At 43.1% G+C, this 23,386-nt stretch overlaps 1 protein-coding gene across 3 annotated transcripts; it reads right to left on the bottom strand.

The window, feature by feature from the left end:
• Nucleotides 1-31: 31 nt before the first annotated feature.
• Nucleotides 32-23,320, bottom strand: LOC110535019 (E3 ubiquitin-protein ligase TRIM36). Of its 3 annotated transcripts, none has more exons than XM_036935465.1 (11): nt 22,963-23,320; nt 15,625-15,865; nt 11,865-11,897; nt 9,446-9,789; nt 8,917-9,063; nt 8,248-8,343; nt 7,616-7,869; nt 6,827-6,948; nt 4,842-5,150; nt 2,909-3,206; nt 32-2,635 (listed from the first exon to the last, which is right to left on the bottom strand). In XM_036935465.1, exons 1-11 carry the CDS (start codon nt 23,047-23,049, stop codon nt 2,284-2,286), a joined length of 2,283 nt encoding a protein of 760 aa, XP_036791360.1. In that variant the 5' UTR covers nt 23,050-23,320; the 3' UTR covers nt 32-2,283. The 3 variants fall into 3 exon arrangements, with proteins under 3 accessions (XP_036791360.1, XP_036791362.1, XP_036791361.1); XM_036935467.1 differs by lacking the exon at nt 22,963-23,320 and adding an exon at nt 20,992-21,316; XM_036935466.1 differs by lacking the exon at nt 11,865-11,897.
• Between the last annotated feature and the right edge of the window lie 66 nt (nt 23,321-23,386).

Genomic DNA, 23,386 nt, shown 5'->3' with positions numbered 1-23,386 from the left:
CACACACACACCTACAAATAGAAAACAATTGTTTTAAAACACACTAGTTTATTTCATACAAATCCACAAACAGCAAATTTAAAATAAAAAAAAGCGTAGTATTTCAAGAATTTGATGACCAACAAAGCTTCATGTTCATTAAAGCATTATACTCACAGAAAGCAAACATCACATCCCATTACTTACAGGAGAAAACAATAGGCCTATTTCCTGCATTCTACGTAATATTGCACACCAATTCATACAGACCTGCACAGCCAAGAGGCATACATGCGACAGTTTAAAGTGCTAGCTTGAACCATTTGATTGAGAGTCTGCAGAATATTTGGTCTAACGTACTACTGAAAGCCATACGATTCCCTTTTCTAAAATTAGCCGTGATACGTCGCTAAAATATGCACACTATATAGAAACCTCTACCATACATCGACCCTGAAAGACACAGCTGCTGTGGCCACCAGTGACTTGACTCAAGATAAGCAAATTAACAAACACCTAATCTAAGAGACATTCAGTTTGTTCTGTATATAATAATGCATTCTGTGATGAATAAACAACCCTGAACCTGTTAATTAAGTGCATAGACTTTTTAAAGGTGTTTCAGTCATTCCAAAAGGAACAGGTTGTGTTGTGCCCTAAAAGGAATGGTAGAGGTGTAGAGGTGTTGTGCCCTAAAAGGAATGGTAGAGAATTACTCTAAATGATGCACACCAATTCTAAAGTAAATAGGAATTCAGTTTAAAACTACAGATTATGTTGTTACGCAACATGACCTTATAGGATTCAGATAAGCAACAAAATAACACCACATATTCTAGGAAACGGTACACTCAAATGAACCTAAACACATCAAAACACAGAAAGGGGGATGTGTATGTTCAGTTTTAAATTGCTCACTTCACAAATTCAGTCAGGCGTGATTACATCTCGGTCCAATTACAATTTTCCACCAACTGCCCAAATGTCTCAAGTTTCTATTAAGCCTTGAGAAACGTCACAGCAGATACAGATTGCAGATCTAGGTTTTATTTGACAGAAAATGTCACACTAGATATGTACATGGGTGTTAAAATTAAGAAAAAAAATGTTAATTCCAGTTTATTATTGGATATGAACAATCTTAAAGGCTGATATATTACGGTATAATACAATTGTAATGTATTTATGGAAGCTGCAAAGGAAAGTTTAGTCCTGTTCCGAGTAGGAAGGTATAGTTTTAAAGGGATTTCCAGGGCCGATAGGAGGTAGGTAGCATAAGGCCCACAGGCCACAAACCTGAGAAAACACAAACCGATTACCCTTACCCTCAACAAAACACAAACATGACGATCTACAGATAGTCCTGTCCAGAAACCCATGTAGGAAAACCAGAGCTGACCAGGGGTGTATTCAGTACGGTGAAACGAGAAAAGTAATGTATAGAGTCAAAATGACACCCTTTTCTAGAGGACAGAGAATTTGGTCCATTTGCATAATATATTTTCTATCTAAATGTTCTGAAACGCTGCACCCTCTTGATTCTCAAGAACCAAATCAACAACTTGTGTAACAACTGGCTGTAATTTTAACTTGAAATCGGCCTGTGTCAACTCACAATTCCAAAAGTTGACACCATGATTTACATGGGAAGTCTGAGTTGCACACGCAGAACTCAAGTTTGAATTCAACCCTGCATGTGAATGCCTAGTGTTTACAATTCAGATAAATGTGCTCTGCTTTGAAGTAGTCAGTAGGTTGTGAGAGAATATGTGAACGGTGTGGTAGTCTTTTATAAACACCTGTGAGAATGTGTCCAAATTCAAATGCGGTCTACCCAACTGGTGTTGACCGTGAGTCTTGTCAAAGGACATTGACTAGGTATACGTTTTGTCTCAGTTTTTGGTAGGGATGTTTCTCAACCGAGGGGTCCTTGCAACTTAGATACACTCTCTCACCTTTGTAACTGATGACTAACCTAGCCTGTTTTGCACAGTTATTATTAGACAAATTACAGCATTTGCTAGATTACCTATTTATCATGAAAGGCACAGGAGTGGGACTAGCTGCAAGGCTCTTCGGGTTTCACTTGGCTACATTTTACTGGACTTAGTAGTACAATATAAATAGCTGTTCATTAAAACAAAGAAATGGCATGATGATAATCAATTGAAATAGTGTGTACATACACACACAAACAAAATCAATACAAAAATATACCTGACTGAAAGCAGAGAGAGAAACATGAGCTCAAAGGCAAGTGTTGAGAGTGCGAGAGAAACTTTGGTGTGTGGAAGGCCCAACATCTCACATATACGACAGTCGCTTTGCTGCGATGAACTCCTCTAGCTGGACCTTGCCACTACCCATGAGGCCAAACGCGGGATACATGGTACCGGTGCAGTCCACCTGCCGCTCGTAAAGGCATCTCATGGTGTTTGCATCGTAGAAGTAGACACGGCCCGCCTCGTAGTCCAGGTACACGCCAATGCGCTGGGGCATGGGCAGCACCCGGTTGCCGTGGTCATTGCCGGCGGTGGAGATGGATGCTTTGGGGATGAACACTTTGCCCATGCCCACGGTGAGCAGGGTGAAGGGCTGGGACAGGTCGTAGCACGTGTCCTCGCTGCCACTGTCGTGCCCACTGTCATGGTCGTACCTGGAGTTGGAAGAGATAAGAGAAATCAGCCTACAATTGCAACACATTCAACTATACTCTGACGCACCATCATTATCTGGAAGCCTGTTAAAATATACATAATAGTAAACCCACAAAGTAGGTAATAAATATTTTTATGAATTGTTGAAAAACTAAGGCCTGGTCCGTGAGTTAGCCCTTAACAGGTTAATGCTTTTTACAGCACAGGCTTCTTTGTGACTCAGGCCTGATCCTTAGTGAGTAATAGAGTAAGACTGAGGAAGTGGGGTTTACCTGGGGCTACTAGTGTCCCGGGGGTTGTGGATCCACTCCAGCAGCTTGGAATCAGAGGCCACGCCCACCTTGACTAAGTAGGAGTGGGGCTCCACGCGGAAGGCCCAGTAGTGTCTGCCCTGAGAGATGCCTGTGTCACCGATGATGTAGTCCAGGCCCATGTAGCTGCCTGTCTGCACGCGCTCAGCAGCCAGCAGGAAGGCCATGCCGGCCGCACTCTCCACCGAGTCACGCAGCTTACTCAATGTCAGCCGCTCCGAGCTGAAGCCGCACTTGTCATTGAACAGGAAGCCAAACACTACAGGTGAGAGAGAGCAATGATACAAAAGGAACAGCATCAGCCGCAGATAGGATTTCACATCATCTTTGGATGCCAGGGAAAAGGTGGGCTTTCATAAAGTGTCACATGGGGGCGCCATTATAAAGATGTTCAAGTAATGAAACAAACTTAAGGAATTTAACAAATTTCCAAAACGATACATTTTCAGATGTGAAGATATACACAATAATGCTTGGTTTCTTATTTCTCAAATAAGGTCTATATAAATTATTTTCTAGGCCACATCTGCTGCTGAACATAAAAATATTCCAAAAATAGTTACAACGCCAAAGGCAATAATTACTATAAACTTAAGTAAAATAATTATGCCTGTGCATTGAACCATTGCATTTTGTCTCCATGGTATGAGATGACTTAATTCGCATTAATTCATGACGATCCCTTAAAAACAAGGGCAAAAATACTAGCCGATTTACCCCTTTAGCCTTTGTTGTGTGAACGGCACAAACTTAATTGAATGGAGTCATCCTAAAGATAAGCTTAATTAAAAAGGATAAGAAAAATGACAAATGTATGGTCATACAGCAATGATTCAAGTCTACGCCTACACTGACTGTTGTTGTGATAGGAGGCGTGTTGAAGCTACTGTAATGTCTGTCTGAGGCCAGCGTTGACCCAGAATTCCATCTCATTACTAACGCACTGTGCATCCCACTGCTACATGTGCCCACAGTCCGGGCAAAGGAATGTGGGCTCCCAGTCCCATCACTGGACTTCCATCTACAGTGGGCCCAGCCTCAGTTTACGGCAAACTAATGATCCAGGGGAGGATAAACACTCAATGAAATCCTAATGGATCAGCCATTGTCTATATGCATGGGGGCTCCTCCAATTCAGTAGACTGTTGAGGAATTAAAGTGATATCGACCCCTAGAGTGCGCTACAGATGGCATGTGATTGCTATTCAGAGTGCTTAGAACCATCGGAGTCAGAAACAGAGGCTTTGAATATTGTAAACAGATGAACTAACTCTGGACCTCAGCTGCATCTCAACTCTGCCCAGTCGGTCTGAAGAAGAAAAGAAAAAAGATTTCAAAAAGGCAAGTGTTTCTGCGATTCAACAAAAGGAGATGGGTCGCAGAAATTATAAATGACTGACCGACCCACCCACCGTCTCTTCCTAAGAGTCAACTGTATTTTATCCACACAGTTCACTTTGAAACAGTCGAGCGTCTGTCAATTTGTAATCTTCCGTGGATCCGACTGCTAAATACCGACAGAAAAAAAAAAGCTTAACTTCAGCCCCGAAGCCCAACACAGGCGGGATGCCAACGTAAGACTGAAAATAAGACGTATTTCTTTGTAATTAGGATAATTAGCATGCAACTTTCAGGGCTGCCTAGTAGAGATTATTGCTATAGAGCCCAGTACAGTATACTAGTTTTTCCCAGTTCCTACATTTGAAAAATGGAATTGAATCATTGTTAAATTATTGCAGAGAATTTACTCCAGTAGAGCTTGAAATAATTAGTCTGTCACTGTTTTGGTTAAGGGCCTAGGGCCACCTCTCTCTTCATCAGTGCCAACCATACACATATGACATCATCATAATCAGTGTTTGGTGTGTGTATGACATCAGTGCCTGGTGCCTACCTGGAGCAGGTGGTGTGTGGAAGGTGACTTCTGGGCTGTAGGGGCTGTAGAAGGAGTTGCGGCAGCTGCGTACTCTGAACGAGTAGAGGCTGTTGGCCTCCAGGTCGCACACTACTGTGCTGGGGCCGTACACCAGGACTGTGGGGCGCCAGTGGCTGCCGCCCTCCTCCTCGTCCTGCTCAACACCCAGCTTCCTGTACTCAAGCACCTGGTGGTCTGTGGCCAGGGTATCCTCAGCCAACTGCCAGCACACCAGGCCTTCGTTGTAGACGCGACTGCGGGACAGATCGATGATGGGAGGGTCAGGGACTGGAGAGCGAGGGGAGGAGAAAAAGGTAAATGGCAGAGGGAGGGGTCAGTTTAAAGTGTAATTTGTCTGCAGCCAATTCATATGTTTTTCTCTAATCGACAAACTACTATGTATTGGTTATTCAGGAAATATAGAAAAATAAAATGATAAGAACCCTAAACTTGATTCAACACATTGGTTTATGTAATAGCATAAGTTTATTTAAGGGCATGGAGTCAACCAGCGATGAGACTGAACTCATAGACAGTACAGAATATAGACAGACAATGGATAGGAAGAATAAGAGAAGATCTTAAAAAGGTTTCATTAATGCACCGACATTGCCAGGAAAAGCACTTTGCAAAGCCCTCTCTCGCTCGCTCTCCCCCTCGCTCACTGCGGATAGCTTCCCGTCACAAACAGTAGCAGCCGGATCCAGCTAGGGTTCCATAGAATCGGATCAGGGCTGAGGAGGGTGTCGCAGATGGAACTGGGCAGCCTGCAAACCCAGCCGGCACCCGGCCCGAGAGCGCAGCTATTCTCAGAGAAACAACCTATTTTTCAGGCTACAGCCGGGACGGGAGGGAGAGACAGACTAAACAGAGACGTCAACTTCCTTCTTACTAGCTGTGAGTTCAGACCATACTGCAGTCTCTGGAGGGGCTGGTTTAGTAAGGGAGAACGCACACAACACAATGTCTTTATGGTTCAACTAGTGGGACACATTCAAATATGGAGCCATTGTGAGCGTAGAAGACTCCAGAATGCATTATAATGACAACTTGATGAGCAGGGTTGAAATTACACATCGACTCTTGGGGGGATATTTGTGGGAGGTGTCCTTGGTTGTCACTGTCCCATCCTCAGATCCCCACCCTACAGGCACTGTGAACCTTGTTGATGAGGACTGCCAGACATTTGTTAAATGGGAGACAGTTTTGCATCCTCTGCTCTTTTCATGTCTACCGTCAATTCAATTACTGCTGGGCATCAATTCTTAGAGCTTCCTCCTCTCAGACAGAGTGCATCATTACCCTACTGTCCCTCCCCTGCCATTTAGATTAACCACATCAATCAATGGCCTTCCTTTCAAGGGTTTTCCCCGCAAGAGAGGGAAAATTGATTACTTGGACGCATTTCTAATATGTAAGCAACATAGTTGTTTCATATGACCCTTTCATGACCCACTATGGCTCGACAGAGCAGAGCCCTTTATGGTCAGTAATACTTCTAGCAGGAGGGAGAATGGCTGGAGCTCATTCTAAAGACACAGCCACAGGTAGATGACAGTCTATGAATACCCTTCTGCTTACTTCCTGGGTTACACTCCTACTTAATATGCAGAAAATCAAATCAGTTCCTTTTCATGGCAGACAATTACATCCAGCCCGCCTCACAGTGCCCTTTTCTTTAAATCGGGGCAAAGGGACGTGAGTATGCAAAGCAGTGGACCAGAAAAAGCCCTGCAATGCTCTCAGTGCCAAAATCCCTGCGTGTATATCAGGAGTGTAACTGGCTTATTCAATTAAAGGGCTTCTGGTGGCCGGCATCTAAACAGAGAGCAGAGCTCAGACGGAGGTGTATGTGACCAACAGGTTGAGGTGACTAAGTGTGGGACAGATGAGGATTGTGTCAACAAATTGAGTTTTAGGAGTTCATTACATTGTTACTGGGGGGGGGGGGGGGGGTGTCTTACCTCCACCAAAACAAAGCTCCTTCAGCAGGGTCTCCTCTCTGGAAGTGTCCAGCACAAACTCATCAAAGGAGGGGTCGGCCACAGGGTGGAATGTCCTCAGAGACTCGGTGGATTTCGCAATCCTGGGAGTGAAAGGACACAAAATGGTGAACACTACCAAGAAGCCATTCCATCAGAGCAGAATAGAAATCTCCTGGGCAAGATAATCGAGTGTGGGAAACATGTGTGTGTATTAATGTAACAGTGTTCCTAAAAGTAAAAGCGTGAATAAAGTCCTCAAGCTGCTTTTTGACTAATGGAGATCAATAAGCAGGATTATAGCGCTAGAGCGGGACATGGGGAAAATAAACAAGGCTTTGTTGCTCCAATCTCTCACTTGGAAAAGGTACCTGGCCAGCCACACCAATGGCTGACCTGATCTCTGGCACACTCACCACACCCACATAAGCTGATTGAATTCTCCAGCACTAAAATAACAGGGGCCAAATCCCCATCACAAACCTAGAGGTCCAGAGTTGCCACAGGGAAATGACCATGGCAATAGTCACCATGATCAAATAGCCGTTATGGCCTGTAATAAAAAGGTTGAAAATGGGCCCTTTGTTTATTAAGAATGGAGGCCAATCGAATTACTGCCCTTTTATAAACAATGGTATTATATCACCATTAGACAATAGCCTTTACCCACAACTGATGACGGGAACCTTTGGGTGACAGTGTCTACTGTATACTATCCAGAACAGAGGGAAATGTGCTGGGACTGGCAGACACGGCTGGAGAGAGGCTGACCTGGTGTGCAGCTGCTTGGCAGTCTGAACAAAGCAGGACTGGTCCGTCTCCTTGAGAACCTCCTGGGCATAACCCACCAGGCCGCTGTTCTCCAACATGCCCTGGTACTCGTCCACCTGGCCCCGAAGCTGGTCCATGCGCCGCGTCCTCGACTGCTCGATGGACCGCAGCATCTCAAACTTCCTCTCCTGGAGGGTCTCGAACAGTCGCTCAAAGTTCTCGTCGGTCCGACGCTCCGCCAACTGGCCTTTCTCCTGTAAAAGTAAGAGAAATGTTGCACGACAATTAATTGAAACCTACAACTGCATAGAAGTAGCCTATGGACCAGTGTTTGTGCAATCATGGCACATCATGCCGAAGAGTTTGACATGACAAGGAGTTGGAATGATAGCTCAAACGGATCTGGGACAAGTAAAATGAAGACAAGACAGGGACAAAAGACATAACACAGTACAGATGAGCAAACGCTTCTGCAGTGGAATTCATGTGAATTAGTATACGTTCCTTTGTTTATGCCTTTATATGCATTTGAATAAGTGACCTTCCTTCTCAGGGCAGACAGAATGTCCCTTTGTTATTGGACATAACGGACAACACAGGACTAGTTTAACTCTGTCAGCACAGCTACTTGCCTCGGTTTCATTGATCAACACCTCCAGGTGGGAAATCTGAGTCTTCACTTGGTCCTCTTTGCTGATTAAGTAATGGATAGCCTTTGATAGCTTCTCCTGTTGGTATAATAACAACAAAGAAGATTAGAAGAAATGCTCAATAGATAGAACATAAGATACAAATGATTGCATTAAATATGGATGAGTCTGGCCCGGTGCCTGTGTCCACAGGCCTTTTAGATTACAGCCAGAGGACACGGAGTCCTCTGTCCCTATGCTTTCAGTGGCTGATTGACCTCGGTCTCGGCGGGGTAGACAAGGTTCGCTTGTTGTGGATGACCACACGTGTCGATTACACTGCTCACAAAGGAAAACTGATCATGTGGACGCGTGCCACTTAGTACAGGTAACTGATCAATATTTCATTAGGGGGCTGAGAAACAACGGCGTCACTGGCCAGTTGGGTAAACAACTTCCAAACTATAACACTCTTTTTGTCCTGGGTTGTATTCATTAGTACACACCGTAGCAAAACATTTTGCAACAGAAAACATTTTGCAGTGAAAAACAAATTTATTTTTTGGGACAAATTCAGGTAGTTCACTCCCCGTTTGCTTCCTGGTAAATAAATCAGATTGTTCTGCTCAGGTCAAGTGAATGGTTGGAGACATCGTTATTGTCAAAAAGTACCTTGAGGATCTTGTAGGCGCTGCTCATGGTTGTGACTTTGTGGTTGGCGTGGGAGCCTCCCAGCTTGCACAGATGACAGACTGGACGCCGGCACACCTCGCAGTACATGTTGACCTTCTCCATCTCATGCTCCGGACACATCAGCACCTGGATGGCCATGAGCACACATTGGATTAGTGGTCATTTTAAAAATCGCAAACTCGTCACACCACATATGCAAAATGTCACAAAGGGGTAGCCCAAAAAAAAAGTTTGTCAATACATTCTCTCTCCTTTCAATCCTCTTTCTATTTATTAGCACTGAACAGGTATCTCCCACAACCAGCAAGTTTCACTGGATTGCAGAAGCACAAAGAAAAACAGAGGTAATTAAACCAACATCTCTGAAGGCAGCATCATTAACGCAATCAACACCATCAATGACATGAGCTGATCCCTGCAATCTAAAATCAACAGCAGAGCAACATGGTCGAGATCAACAACACAATGAAGCCCCCCCCCCCCCCCCGAGGTGGTAAATTGTGTCTACCTTGGGCCTAAAGTTCATGGTGGGACCCACATATTCGTGCTGGGCTTTGGGGGTGCCCCAGGGGTGGTGGAACTTGAAGCACTCATTGCAGTAGCTGGCCTTGCAATCCATGCAGCTCTTGGTAGCCTCCTGCTGGGGCGGCTTGCACATGTTGCACATGATCGCAACAGCAGCGCGGGCCGCCTGCCGGTAGCGCTCCACGATGCTCTCCAGGGTGAAGTTCCGGAAGAGCATGCTCATGCCCCGCTCGCCCAGGTCCACGTCGTGTTGGCAACCCGGGCATGGGAAAGTGGTGATGCGGGGGGTCACAGAGCCACGCCTCCATCCTGGTGAGGACATAGAGCCTGATACAACAGACAGAACGGCCATTAGAGTGCTAATCATACAAACTAAGGGTGGGCCTGCACAGACAAGCACACACACAGTGTCCTACAGAAAAAAAATCACAGGTCCTTCTCAGAAAGCTCATACTACTTGGTCTCTCACACAATATGGATGGATAACACAAGAGATAGGAAGAGCGTGTTTACAGTGACCTGGACACAACAGATTCACGTTAAATTAATTTCAAATCAGATGCAAAGTAAAATGATTTGTCCAGTTCAATATATCCTAACACTCTCACAAACACACACGATGGAGGCAAGCAGCAGAACATTGTGCACTGAATGTAGGAAAATGGCAAGCACACAGACATGCGGTGGGCACAAAGCAAGCGTGTGTGACAAACATGTCTGTCAATGTGTGTGACGGCATATAGCGATGGGAGACTGAGGGTGCTGATGGAGTAGTGAGTGAGCAGGCTTGGCGTTTTGGACGGTCTTGGGATGGAAGTTGATGAGGTGGGGGCCAAGTGTCCTGGCCTGAAGCGGATGGGAGAGGTCAGGGATTAAAAAGGACAGTGTACTTAGGCTAGGTGGGTGTGCTGGTCGGGGAGGGTGGGTGTTGCAGCATGTCTGCAGCAAGGTGTACGGTAGCAGGCTGAGGCACGTTGCCTGCTGCTGCAGTGGAAAGAGCTCAGGGCAGAAACTGACAAGTCATCGCAAGGCCATTCTGGCAGGGGGTACGCTTCCTACAGAACCACATCATTAACAACATGGTTTGAGTCATCACAATGCGACACAGCCCAATCGCCATAACCAGGACTGCATTACAAAATGGATGCAGGCTATCTTGCCAGGAGTATGTGAATAAACCAAATGCTGTACAAGGTAAGAATATAAATTTAAAGAGTGGAGTTAAATCTTCCCAACACGTTTTTAACTCCTTTATCTTTTTACTTGAAAAATATACTGTCAAGATTAATGGCTTTTAGACTGAAAGCCTTAGGGTGTAAGACTTGACCTCTACGAAAGGGACACAACTGTTTTGTATCCCGACTTAAATAATTCTGGTGCCATTTTAAGGAGTTGTTCAGATACATAATTATCATGGCATACCATTTTTTTAAACATCTACTGAGCACTTCAATGTAAAATAAATAAATAAATAAATAAATAAATGTCTGCTAAAGCATTGTGCTCTAGGGTCTTCTCCCATCAAATGATAAGAACATTGGCATGTGCGCCATGAGCAATCTCTACAAACACATGCGCGTCTAAAGCATTTTCTATAATTGAAATGTGGTGCAAAAAATGTTTCTGGAGCAAGCCTGTCAGTAGGAGTGAGACTGAAGTTTGAGGCAGTATAGTCTAGACAATCTTGGAATGTCTAAACAAAATATAATATTTTGTTTTGTAACATAGAAACAGGTTCCCTGCCTCTTCTAAAAGTACATTTTTTATTTCTTTATTATTATTTAACTAGGCAAGTCAGTAAAGAACAAATTCTTATTTACAATGATGGCCTAGGAACAGTGGTTAACTACCTTGTTCAGGGGCAGAACGACAGATTTTTACTGGCCCAACTAGGCTACCTGCCGCCCCGACAAGGTACTTCTCCACAAGGTACTGGATATTTCCGAGGCTACAGGGAGGCTATTCATTTGTCCAGGCATTAAGAAATTCCACTTTAAACCCAACTCCTAGGTAACTTCCTGAGCCATTTCATTTCTCTCCTCTCCACTCTCTGACTCACATCCCGCCCAGAGCTGTAGCACACACACTCATTCTCCAACCTACTTTGTAAGACATGCACGTGTTGAAAGCAGAGCACAAAAGCCTGAAAGCACCAGGCTTGAAAAATGGAACAAAACACCAAATGCAGACATAAATTGGTGGGACATACTATACATTTGCGACTTTGCTCAGTAGACTTTTTAAAAAGCTAGAATGCCACGTCTACCAAATCGGCTACATAAAGGCAACAGGGGCCTATTGTCAGTTGTGTGGTTACATACAGTAGAGTAACAGTTAAGTTGGGGATCTAGTAACACTGTACTCACTACTACAGCTATTCAAAAAATGGAACGAGTGTCTACCTCTCCTCCCAAACGACCTTCTCTGCAGTGTGGCTGCAAGCAATGGACAAAGAAGTGAAGTGAGACCAACAATTAACATGTACAGTATGTTAACAGAAGTGGAGTTAAACCTGATGCACAACCAATTACAGTGGACAAGTGCTAACACACAATAACATGGCGCTTAAAAGAAATGGCCTTCTTGAAAAAGGTTTTGGTGGAAACATGTGAATTCACAGATTTCAAACCGTATATATGTACAGCACCAGTCAAGTTTGGACACACCTACTCATTCAAGAGTTTTTTTATTTTGTATTACTATTTTCTATATTGTAGTATAATTAGTGAAGACATCACAACTAAGAAATAACACATATGGAATCATGTAGTAACCAAAAACAGTGGAAAACAAATGCTGCAGAATACTGTGATAACCAGCATGGCTAAGTGTGCCTTGAATTCAAAAAAAATCACAGACAGTGTCACAAGCAAAGCAGCCCCACACCTCCATGCTTCATGGTGGGAACTACACATGTGGAGATCATCCGTTCACCTACTCTGCGTCTCACAAAGACACGGCAGTTGGAACCAAAGACCTCAAATTTGGACTTATCAAATCAAAGGACAAATTTCCACCGGTCTAATGTCCATTGCTCATGTTTCTTAGCCCAAGCAAGTCTCTTATTGGTGTCCTTCAGTAGTGTTTTTTGTTGTTGCAGTAATTCAACAATGAAGGCCTGATTCATGCAGTCTCCTTTGAACAGTGAGATGAGATGTGTCTGTTACTTGAACTCTGAAGCATTTATTTGGGCTGCAATTTCTGAGGCTGATGAACTTGTGGCGGTCCTCATGAGAGCCAGTTTCATCATAGTGCTTGATGGTTTCTACCGATATTACATTTTTTGTCCGATACCAATATACCAATATTTTCCAAAAAACTGATAACAATATTTCAAATTTTAGCAGCCTTTTAAGCATTCTAGTACAGTTAAATAGTTTACACACACACGGATACAGTGGTCTAAGACACTGCATTTCAGTGCAAGAGGCATCACTACAGTCCCTGGTTCGAATCCAGGCTGTAATCACATCAGGCCGTGACTGGGAGTCCGGGCGCACAATTGTCGCCCAGTGTCGTCCGGGTTTGGCCGGGGTAGGCCGTCATTGTAAATAAGAATTTGTTCTTAACTGACTTGCCTAGTTAAATAAAAAGGTCTCACACACACACACACACACACCTGACCAAATAGCTATTTTGTTGGCATTTACGCATGTCCCCATTACCAGTAAAACATAATCAAAACCTATATTTCTTACACTTACTTCCTGTGCTGTTTCATTGTTCATTTGTTCAGTCGTTCAGTCGTTTCATTCTCAACCAGGATTTCATTATGCATGTCAAGCAGTGAAGTTTCAGCTCTGTCTATCCGTGGCCTCTTCCTCGGTGTGCACGGTCACATCTTGTCCAGCTATGCATGTAACATTCCACGTAAACCCTGTTTGTCTGCGCCGAAGTAGCGGTCCTTGTACCTAGCATCAAGCATGGTGGCGACACAGTAAAGAGGCTCAGAGAGAAAGCCACCGTAGTGCTTGTTCAAAGTCTCGAGTACTTTTGTAAGTTAACCCCACGATCGGTCGGCAGTTTTGTTGAGCAGCCGTTTCAATGCCATGACAGTGTATCATGTCTGCTGCAGACGCAGTTGAGCTTATTTTTCAGAGTCAGTTGTTCGAATGGAGCTAGGAGTGTTCCTGTTTCATATGCCAATGCCATTGAAATGGCAGCAGCGGTATGTGTCAGGACATTACCTGACATTACCTGGCACAGGACATTTACTGTGCCAGGACACAGTATTTTTCTGCTTTTGTTCTGTGTAGCGCTGTGTTTTTCGTGGCTTCATCATGTAATCTACTTACGTTATATAGGTATGCACGTCAGCTTTGACAACGGTTTTGCACATCTGCGTTAAACTAGACATCGGGCCGATGCTGGCATTTGTAGCTAATTTTGGCCGATTCTGATATGCTCACCGATATATCGTGCGTTCCTAGTTTTTGCAACTCCACTTGAAGAAACTTTCAAAGTGCTTGAAATTTTCCAGATTGACTGACCTTCATGTCTTAAAGTAATGATGGACTGTTGTTTCTCTTTGCTTATTTGAGCTGTTCTTGCCATCATATGGACATGGTCTTTTACCAAATAGGGATGGATATCTTCTGTATACCACCCCTACCTTGTCACAACACAACTGATTGGTTCAAACGCATTAAGAAGGAAAGAAATTCCACAAATTTACTTTGAACAAGGCACACCTGTTCAAAGGTGAAATGCTTTCCAGTGGATTTCCTCATGAAGCTGGTTGAGAGAATGCCAAGAGTGAGCAAAGCGGTCATCAAGGCAAAGAGTGGCTACTTTGAAGACTTTTTAACACTTTTTTGCTTACTACATGATTCCATAAGTGTTATTTCATAGTTTTAATGTCTTCACTATTATTCTACAACGTAGAACATAGTAAAAATAAAGAAAAACACTTGAATTAGGTATGTCCAAACTTGACTGGTACTGTACAGAGTATAACATTCTAAAACAACAAAAATGTGTCTAGTCCGAATCCTAATAAAACAAGAAAACATTGAGGAGTTTCCACAAAACCTGTTAGCTTTTACAGCACTTGACTGATAAATATAGCCCTGGGCTCAGTTCATTTAATCCCCCATTTATTCCCCGCAGGCAGGTTGTCACCATGATCACCACTGGTCTGACATCCATTCAGCAGAGGTGAAACCTTTAGTGAAATGCTGTCAGAGATTTAAGACTTTTACTGAAAAGTATGTTAATAATGTCCTTTAAGATTTCTTCAATGTACTTATAAGAAAACTGTTTACTAAATCAGCTGCAAAAGTACCATGGTTACTAATTCCAAGGGGATTTAAATTAAGTACATGATGCTTAAGATGACTAAGGATATATTATTTTATTATTACCAGTTCTAACTCTTTTTCTAAACAGCATTGAATGTTTCCACTGTGTTAATAGATGCGGACCTGGATATGAAGAATGGCCACATTCAGGTTCGGGCAAATGTGAATTGGTTGGGCTGTGGGTTCCGCAGCTGTGTTTTTGGAGTGTCCAGGGACTAGTTCATGATTAAGTAAAAGACTGCCTTGTCTCACTCTATGCTGTTTGCGCCTTGGATTTAAACATTGACCTCTCAGCTTCCCCCAAAATAAAGAATGTGACAACCTCCCCCCTCCCACCATCAAGTTATTTCATAAGCGTTTTAAATGCTTTAGTGGGACAGTCGTGCTTTGTTCCGACATGTGTACATAAATCAAGCCTGTCATCCTATCAAGGTGGTGTAAATGATAGGCATTCCGTGTTAAGAAATTGCTTGGCATTACAAAATCAAAATAGCCACAATACACCTATCATTTAACGTTTTTGGGAAGTGCATGTTTTAAGGGCATGGAACTTGACAGAACAAAAGTGATGAATTGAATAAGCTTGTCGAGTCTCTATACTCTGTTCAAGAAACTTAAGACCCATCTCAAAACTTAATGAGATTAAAGGAAATAGTATAAAAGCCAACATTATGATTTTAAACAGGGTGGGGTCAGTGGTGTCATCTTTCATTCTACAACCCAGAGAATAACTAGGAAAATACAGATTAAACTGGGTATGGCATGTCCATAAAACTTTACTGCAAATTGCATGTAATGTTGCCAGATTTGCCTCACTTGTCACAATTTAGGCTTGATGAAGAATGGCCAAACCCAAACGCACCTGATCTTGCAAGCCTATCCAGCCTCTCCATGCTTGGCGAGGGCACTCTGGATCGGGGCCCTGGGCTCCCAGGGAGGGAACACTCCGAGCCTGCATCGAAAGAATCCTCATGGTTCAATAGCAGCAGCTCTCGGACACACTTGTGACAAACGCTGTGCTGACAGGGCAAGATGAGGGGGTGTGTAAACAGCTCCTTGCAGATCGGACAAATTAGTTCGCGCTCAATATTCTTGATAGGGACCTGGTGTGGACACAAACATTAATATTAGGTCTACAGTAAACTTATCCCCAGGCTAATTGCTTCCGCATACCAGTTCAACAGAGATGGATCCAGCTGGTGGATGAGACTAGCAAAAACAGCGTTTTCCAAACTCAGTCCTGGGGACTCCAAGGGGTGCACAGTTTGGTTTGATGAGGAGTTGATTTTTTTTTTGAGTCAGCTGTGTATTGCTAAAGGAAAAATTTGAAATGTGCACCCCTTTATGTCCCCGGGACAGAGTTTGGGAAACGCTGGTCAACAGTAACATGCTTAGGTAAACACTTTTTAAACATTTCATTTGAAAGAGGCCAGTTTTGATACCGAGACTGGGCATACACGTAACATTTGTAAATGTAAGCTCTACCCTGGTAGGCCATGCGCATAGTTAAAGTTCATGCATCAGCTTGTTGGTTAGCTGAGGCAAAAATGGTTAGAGCAAGCAATTCCTTAAAGGGGAAAGCTATATGGACACACCTGGTGCCCAAAATGATGACGTATGTTGCGCAGCGATAGTTGAGTGGAGAAGAACGGAGTCGGTTCGGTCATCCTGATGAGCCCTTCCCAACTATCTAGTTTATAGATGTGGCTAGAAACTTCCGGGAGAATTAGGAACTTGTCTGCCGAAGTTGGGCCTTGGGAGCATATTCAGAAATTATTTTAAATTGGAGTTATTGTTTTTTTTAAATAAAAATGTGGACGTTAGTTGTATATTTTTGGTGGAAATCACTATAATAAATGTGCTGTAGATGTCACCCTGGCCTGATATTGGCTACACTATCAAGCTACTTCCCTCACTTTACTGTTGCAAGCCAGCTTGCAGCGCAAACTCTCCGCCATTGAGCAGTAGACTGTATCACGGTGACAATTATTTTTGACATTTTATTTCACCTTTATTTAACCAGGTAGGCTAGTTGAGAACAAGTTCTCATTTACAACTGCGACCTGGCCAAGATAAAGCAAAGCAGTGTGACACAAACAAGAGTTACACATGGAATAAACAAGCGTACAGTCAATAACACAATAGAAAAAAAGAAAGTCTACATAGTGTGTGTAAATGGCATGAGGTAGGCAATAAATAGGCCATAGTAGCAAAGTAATTGCAATTTAGCAGGTTAACACTGGATTGATAGATGAGCAGATGATGATAAGCAGATGATGGTGTATAAGTAGTGATACTGGTGTGCAAAAGAGCAGCAAGGTAAATAAAAACAATATGGGGATGAGGTAGGTAGATTGGGTGGGCTATTTACAAATGGACTATGTACAGCTGCAGCGATCCGTTAGCTGCTCAGATAACTGATGTTTAAAGTTAGTGAGGGAAATGTAATTATCCAGCGATTTTTGCAATTCATTCCAGTCACTGGCAGCAGAGAACTGGAAGGAAAGGCAGCCAAAGGTGTTGGCTTTGGGGATGACCAGTGAGATATACCTGCTGGAGCGCGTGCTACAGGTGGGTGTTGTTATCGTGACCAGTGAGCTGAGATAAGGCGGAGCTTTACCTAGCATAGACTAGTAGAGGACCTAGATGGTTACTGGTACCAAATACCAATATTAAAAGTGATTTAGTGTGTAGGCTGTTATCCTTCTCTAAATAAAAATCAAGTGGGATGAGCAAAACATTTTAATATAGATATATAACTAGGCAAAAAAATAAACGTCCTCTCACTGTCAACAGCGTTTGTTTTCGGAAAACTTAACATGCTTAACTATGTATGAACATAAGATTCAACAACAGACACAAAATGAACAAGTTCCACAGACATGTGACTAACAAATGGAATAATTTGTCCAAATCATAAGTCAGTAAGTATCTGGTCACCAGCTGCATTAAGTACTGCAGTGCATCTCCTCCTCATGGACTGCACCAGATTTGCCAGTTGTTGCTGTGAGATGTTACCCCACTCTTCCACCAAGGCACCTGCAAGTTCCCAGACATTTCTGGGGGGAATGAGATTGAGATCCGGGCTCCTCACTGGCCATGGCATAACATTGGCATTCCTGTCTTGCAGGAAATCACGCACAGAACGAGCAGTATAGCTGGTGGCATTGTCATGCTGGAGGGTCATGTCAGGATGAGTCTGCAGGAAGGGTACCACATGAGGGAGGAGGATGTCTTCCCTGTAATGCACAGCATTGAGATTGCCTGCAATGACAACAAGCCTCAGTCCAAATTATGCTGTGACACACCGCCCCAGACCATGACGGAACCTCCACCTCCAAAATCGATCCCGCTCCAGAGTACAGGCCTCGGTGTAACACTCATTCCTTTGACAATAAACGCGAATCCGACTATCACCCCTGGAGAGACAAAACCGCGACTCGTCAGTGAAGAGCACTTTTTGCCAGTCCTGTCTGGTCCAGCGACAGTGGGTTTGTGCCCATAGGCGACATTGTTGCCGGTGATGTCTGGTGAGGACCTGCCTTACAACAGGCCTACAAGCCCTCAGTCCAGCCTCTCTCAGCCTATTGCGGACAGTCTGAGCACTGATGAAGGGATTGTGCGTTCCTGGTGTAACTCAGGCAGTTGTTGCCATCCTGTACCTGTCCCGCAAGTGTGATGTTCAGATGTACCGACACTGTGCAGGTGTTGTTACACGTGGTCTGCCACTGCGAGGACGATCAGCTGTCCGTCCTGTCTACTTGTAGCGCTGTCTTATGCGTCTCAGTATGGACATTGCAGTTTATTGCCCTGGCCACATCTGCAGTCCTCATGCCTCCTTGCAGCATGCCTATTCACACAGATGAGCAGGGACCCTGGGCATCTTTCTTTTGGTGTTTTTCAGAGTCAGTAGAACGTCCTCTTTCTTGTCCTAAGTTTTCGTAACTGTGACCTTAATTGCCTACTGTCTGTAAGCTGTTAGTGTCTTAACGACCTTTCCACAGGTGCATGTTCATTAATTGTTTATGGTTCATTGAACAAGCATGGGAAACAGTGTTTAAACCCTTTACAATGAAGATCTGTTTAGTTATTTGGATTTTTATGAATTATCTTTGAAAGACAAGGTCCTGAAAAAGGTATTTGTTTCTTTTTTAGCTGAGATAGATAGATAGATATAGTAATGCTCTACTTGTCAGTGTTCCAAATGGGACATTATTTACCTAATAAATGTTTTTTTTTACCTAAACACTCAAACACCAGATACAATTCATAGCACTGGAATTACATTCAGTTGAAGTGGAATGACATTCACTCATGGGATGGGTGGCCAAAAATAACTACTTGAAAGCCACACTCCCTTAGGAAAGTATTTGACTTTTTCCACATTTCGTTAACAGCCTTTTTCTAAAATGGATTCAATTGTCGTCGCCCCCCCCCCCCCCTCTCAATCTACACACAATACCCCATAATGACAAAGCAATACGTTTTTGTTTTTTTTTGCAAATCTATTTTAAAATACAAACTTTAATATAATTTACATAAGTATTCAGACCCTTTACTCTGTACTTTCTTGATGCACCTTTGGCAGCGTTTACAGCCTCAAGCCATTTTATGTATGACAAGCTTGGCACACCTGTATTTTGGGGAGTTTGTCAGGTTGGATGGGGAGCGTTGCTGCACAGCTATTTTCAGGTCTCTCCAGAGATGTTCGATCGGGTTCATGTCCGCGCTCTGGCTGGGCCACTCAAGGACATTCAGAGACTTGTCCCGAAACCACTCCTGCATTGTCTTGGCTGTGTGTTTAGGGTCGTTTTCCTGTTGGAAGGTGAACCGTCACCCCAGTCTAAGGTCCCGAGCACTCTGGAGCAGGTTTTCATCAAGGATCTCTCTGTACTTTGCTTCGTTCATCTTTCCCTCGATCCGGACTAGTCTCAGTCTCTGCCGCTGAAAAACATCCCTACAGTAAGATGCTGCCACCAACATGCTCCGTCTGGCCACTCTACCAGAAAGGCTTGATTGGTGGATTGCTCCTTCTGGAAGGTTCTTCCATCTCCAAAGAGGAACTCTGGAACTCTGAAAGAGTGACCATTGGGTTCTTGGTCACCTCCCTGACCCCTGGCCCTTCTCCCCCATTTTGCTCAGTTTGGCCAGATAGCCAGCTGTAGGAAGAGTCTTGGTGATTCCAAACAATCTTGGAGCTCTATGGACAATTCCTTCGACCTCATGGCTTGGTTTTTGCTCTGACATGCACTGTCAACTGTGGGAACCTTAGGCACAGGTGTGTGCCTTTCCAAATCATGTCCAATCAATGGAATTTACCACAGGTGAACTCCAATCAAGTTGTAGAAACATCTCAAGGATGATCAATAGAAACAGGATGCACTTGAGCTCAACTTCGAGTATCACAGCAAAGGGTCTGAATACTTATGTAAATAAGGTATTTTTGGTTTCAATTTTTTTTTTTTTTGCAAAAATATTTCTAAAAACCTCTTTTCGCTTTGTCATTATGGGGTATTGTGTGTAGATTGATAAAAACTAAAATATTTAAGCAATTTTAGAATAAGGCTGTAACTTAACAAAATGTGGAAAAGGGGAAGGGGGTCATAAACTTTCCGAGTGCACTGTATGTCTCTGTGCTTCTATGGCTATGTGTACAATGCCACTGCCTACTTCATTTGTTCATTTAGGTTTTGGCCTTTCTAGGGAGTTTTTCCTAGCCACCGTGCTTCTACACCTGCATTGCTTGCTGTTTGGGGTTTTAGGCTGGGTTTCTGTACAGCACTTTGAGATATCAGCTGATGTACGAAGGGCTATATAAATTGATTTGATATAACAAGACAGCTCATAATCCAGTGCCCTTATCACAGTCAACACCTATATTTTAGCTTAAAACAAAAGAAACATTCTCAGCCTCATGGCCAAACTAGCTTGCTGGGAAGGGCTCATCAGGATGACTGACAAACGAATCCATTCGTCTCCACTCAACTCTTAGCTGCGCAACATACTTCATCAATATGTGCACCAGTCGGTATAGCCTCTCCCTCAAAAATAGGCAGCACAGAAACTTCAAATGCCTTATTTTATAGTTAATTATTACTGTAAAATTAGCCTATATAATTTCGACAACGCCATTTGAAATGCGAAAGGCAATGATGAATCATTAACGTTCCACGAGGACATTTCATATATTTTTGTATTATTAAAATTAGTACACAGACTTGTCACTTACCGGCAAAATTGAGTTACGTCGCGAGACTGCAGACATGATGAATTAATATATATATTTTTTAGCGTCGTTTAGCTTGTTAGAACTTATCCAGCGTATGTTGAAGTTGCCGACTCCTGCAATCACGTTGTCGAGTCGACAATGAATTCTAACACCGTGAAAAGACGCTATGGATGGGACCGAGTGTCGTGAATCAGCAACAGTCTAAAGGCTGCTGCATTTCAAGTACTGACGGACAGCAAAACTGTGTGGGGCGGGGTGGAGACACTGAAATCACCATAGTAACAATGCGGCAGCCCAGAGTATTCAAAAGACTGGGAGGGCAGCAGGATCAGGTTTCACTGGACCAAAACTCGAGGCTTGCAGTGAGAGACGTTATATTATTGCACTCCCACAATTGTTACTGTTAGGCCTACTATTTGTATACTGAACAAAATTATACATGCAACATTATCAAAGATTTTTCTGAGTTTATAGTTCATATAAAAGGAAATTGGTCAATTTTAAATAATTTCATCGGCCCTAATCTATGGATTTCACATGACTGGGAATACAGATATGCATCTGTTGGTCACAGATACCTTAAAAAAAGGTAGGGGCGTGGATCAGAAAACCTGTCCGTATCTGGATTGACCACTATTTGCCAACTTTGCATAGAGTTGATCAGGCTGTTGGTTGTGGCCTGTGGGATGTTGTCCTACTCCCCTTCAATGACTATGCAAAGTTGCTGGATATTGGCTGGAACTGTAACACGCTGTCATACGCAAATCCAGAGCATTCTAAACATGCTCAATGGGTGACATGTCTGGTGAGTATGTAGGGACATTTTCAGTTTCCACGAATTGTGTAGAGATCCTTGCGACATGCATGATCATGTTGAAACAGGAGGTTATGGTGGAGGATGAATGGCACGACAATGGGCATCAAGATCTCGTTACGGTATCTCCGTGCGTTCAAATTTAACATTGATAAAAACTAAATTGTGTTCATTGTCAGTAGCTTATACCTGCCCACTCTGTTCAAAACAGCAAACAGCTTTACACACAACACCATACACGTGGTGGTGAGGCCAGTTGGACATACTGCCAAATTCTCTAAAACGACGTTGGAGACGGCTTATGGTAGAGAAATAAACATTCAGTTATTTAGCAACAGCTCTGGTGGACATTGCCAATTGAACACTTCCTCAAAACTTGAGACATCTGTGTAGATTGTGCATTCAGTCATAGCACTACTATTTTTAGAGAATTAATATGGCACTTCATGGACTATGTGTGGCTTGAACAGTAGACATAAGCTAATTTGTGTAAATAGCCTAAAGCTTACCCTACCAGTTTAGCAGTGAAACATGTTTGCACAAGATGTTTGCACATGGATGGTGCATCCAAATAAAGTTGTCCCCAAATGCAAATATTACATGGGTAGGAGTAGGCTGTTTACATAAATTATAGTCATTAATAATGTATGTTCATAGGCCTGGTCTATTCCCCTACTCATCTTGTTCAAAAGGCTACAATATTTGTAATGACTGCAATTTAGCATGCTTTTGCATTCTATTCTTTATGCAACCCCTTGGTATCCTGCAAAGCCTAATTCATATATTTAAATTCAATATCTTGATTTATGAGTTACATAATCTTACTATAAGAGATCAGGGCATTTGTTTGCAGCCTATAAAGGGGATACACTAAAATATAGGACTTCATGAAGATTACATGGAGAGAAAAAAACACATTTGTGAATCTCCACACACGAACTGCTCAAATCACACTTTCAGATAGCGTAGATAAAACATTTATTTTACATCTTTATGTCCCTGATCCCGTTCCAAGGACGGCACAAAACCTTGAGCATCCTTCCTCTCCACCTAGATTACACACCTTGATCTAGTTGATACCATACTGAAAATGTCAGCGTGGCTTCAATAGGCTACAGATGTTTCATTTCCATAAATCATATCTGACGTTCACTTACCTCTCCGGCTGTTATTCGCTGAACTATCTGGTCGACCAAACCCGGTAACATATCCTGATTTTCTTCGGTATCCGCAGTATCCGACATAATGATGTATAATGTCGACAAAATGCAGGGATTATAATTAACAAAATTGGTCAATAACAAATAAATAGCCTAACAAATACTGTAAAAATCGATTGGCTTCCCAAAGAGAGAACGTAACATTCGGAGAAATATGGTTGTATCTTCATCCTCAATACATCGAGCAGCCTAAGTAGCATACAATTCATTCCCCAGCTGCTTGAGGAGAACATTTTGCAAGATTTATCAAGAGAAATAATCTTTGACGCGTAACCCCGCCCTCACTGTACATCTCAGGCGTGCATTTACCCGCACAGTTAGACATCAGCAGCATCATCGGCGATGTCTTCAACTGAGCCCT

This window comes from Oncorhynchus mykiss, chromosome 11 (genome assembly GCF_013265735.2).
Source record: "Oncorhynchus mykiss isolate Arlee chromosome 11, USDA_OmykA_1.1, whole genome shotgun sequence".
Classification (NCBI taxonomy): Eukaryota; Metazoa; Chordata; class Actinopteri; order Salmoniformes; family Salmonidae; genus Oncorhynchus; species Oncorhynchus mykiss.
The sequence above is the reverse complement of the archived record's forward strand: the minus strand, read 5'-3'. Positions and strand labels throughout refer to the sequence as shown.

Bases quoted from the DNA above. Each gene is read 5' to 3' on its own strand.
- LOC110535019 (XM_036935465.1), bottom strand. From the start codon at position 23,049: ATGTCGGATACTGCGGATACCGAAGAAAATCAGGATATGTTACCGGGT. The intron at 9,790-11,864 runs GTAGACACTCGT...CTGTTGTATCAG, and splicing joins AAGGTCGTTTGGGAGGAGAG to GCTCTATGTCCTCACCAGGA. The intron at 3,207-4,841 runs GTAGGCACCAGG...TCTCACCTGTAG, and splicing joins CCACACACCACCTGCTCCAG to TGTTTGGCTTCCTGTTCAAT.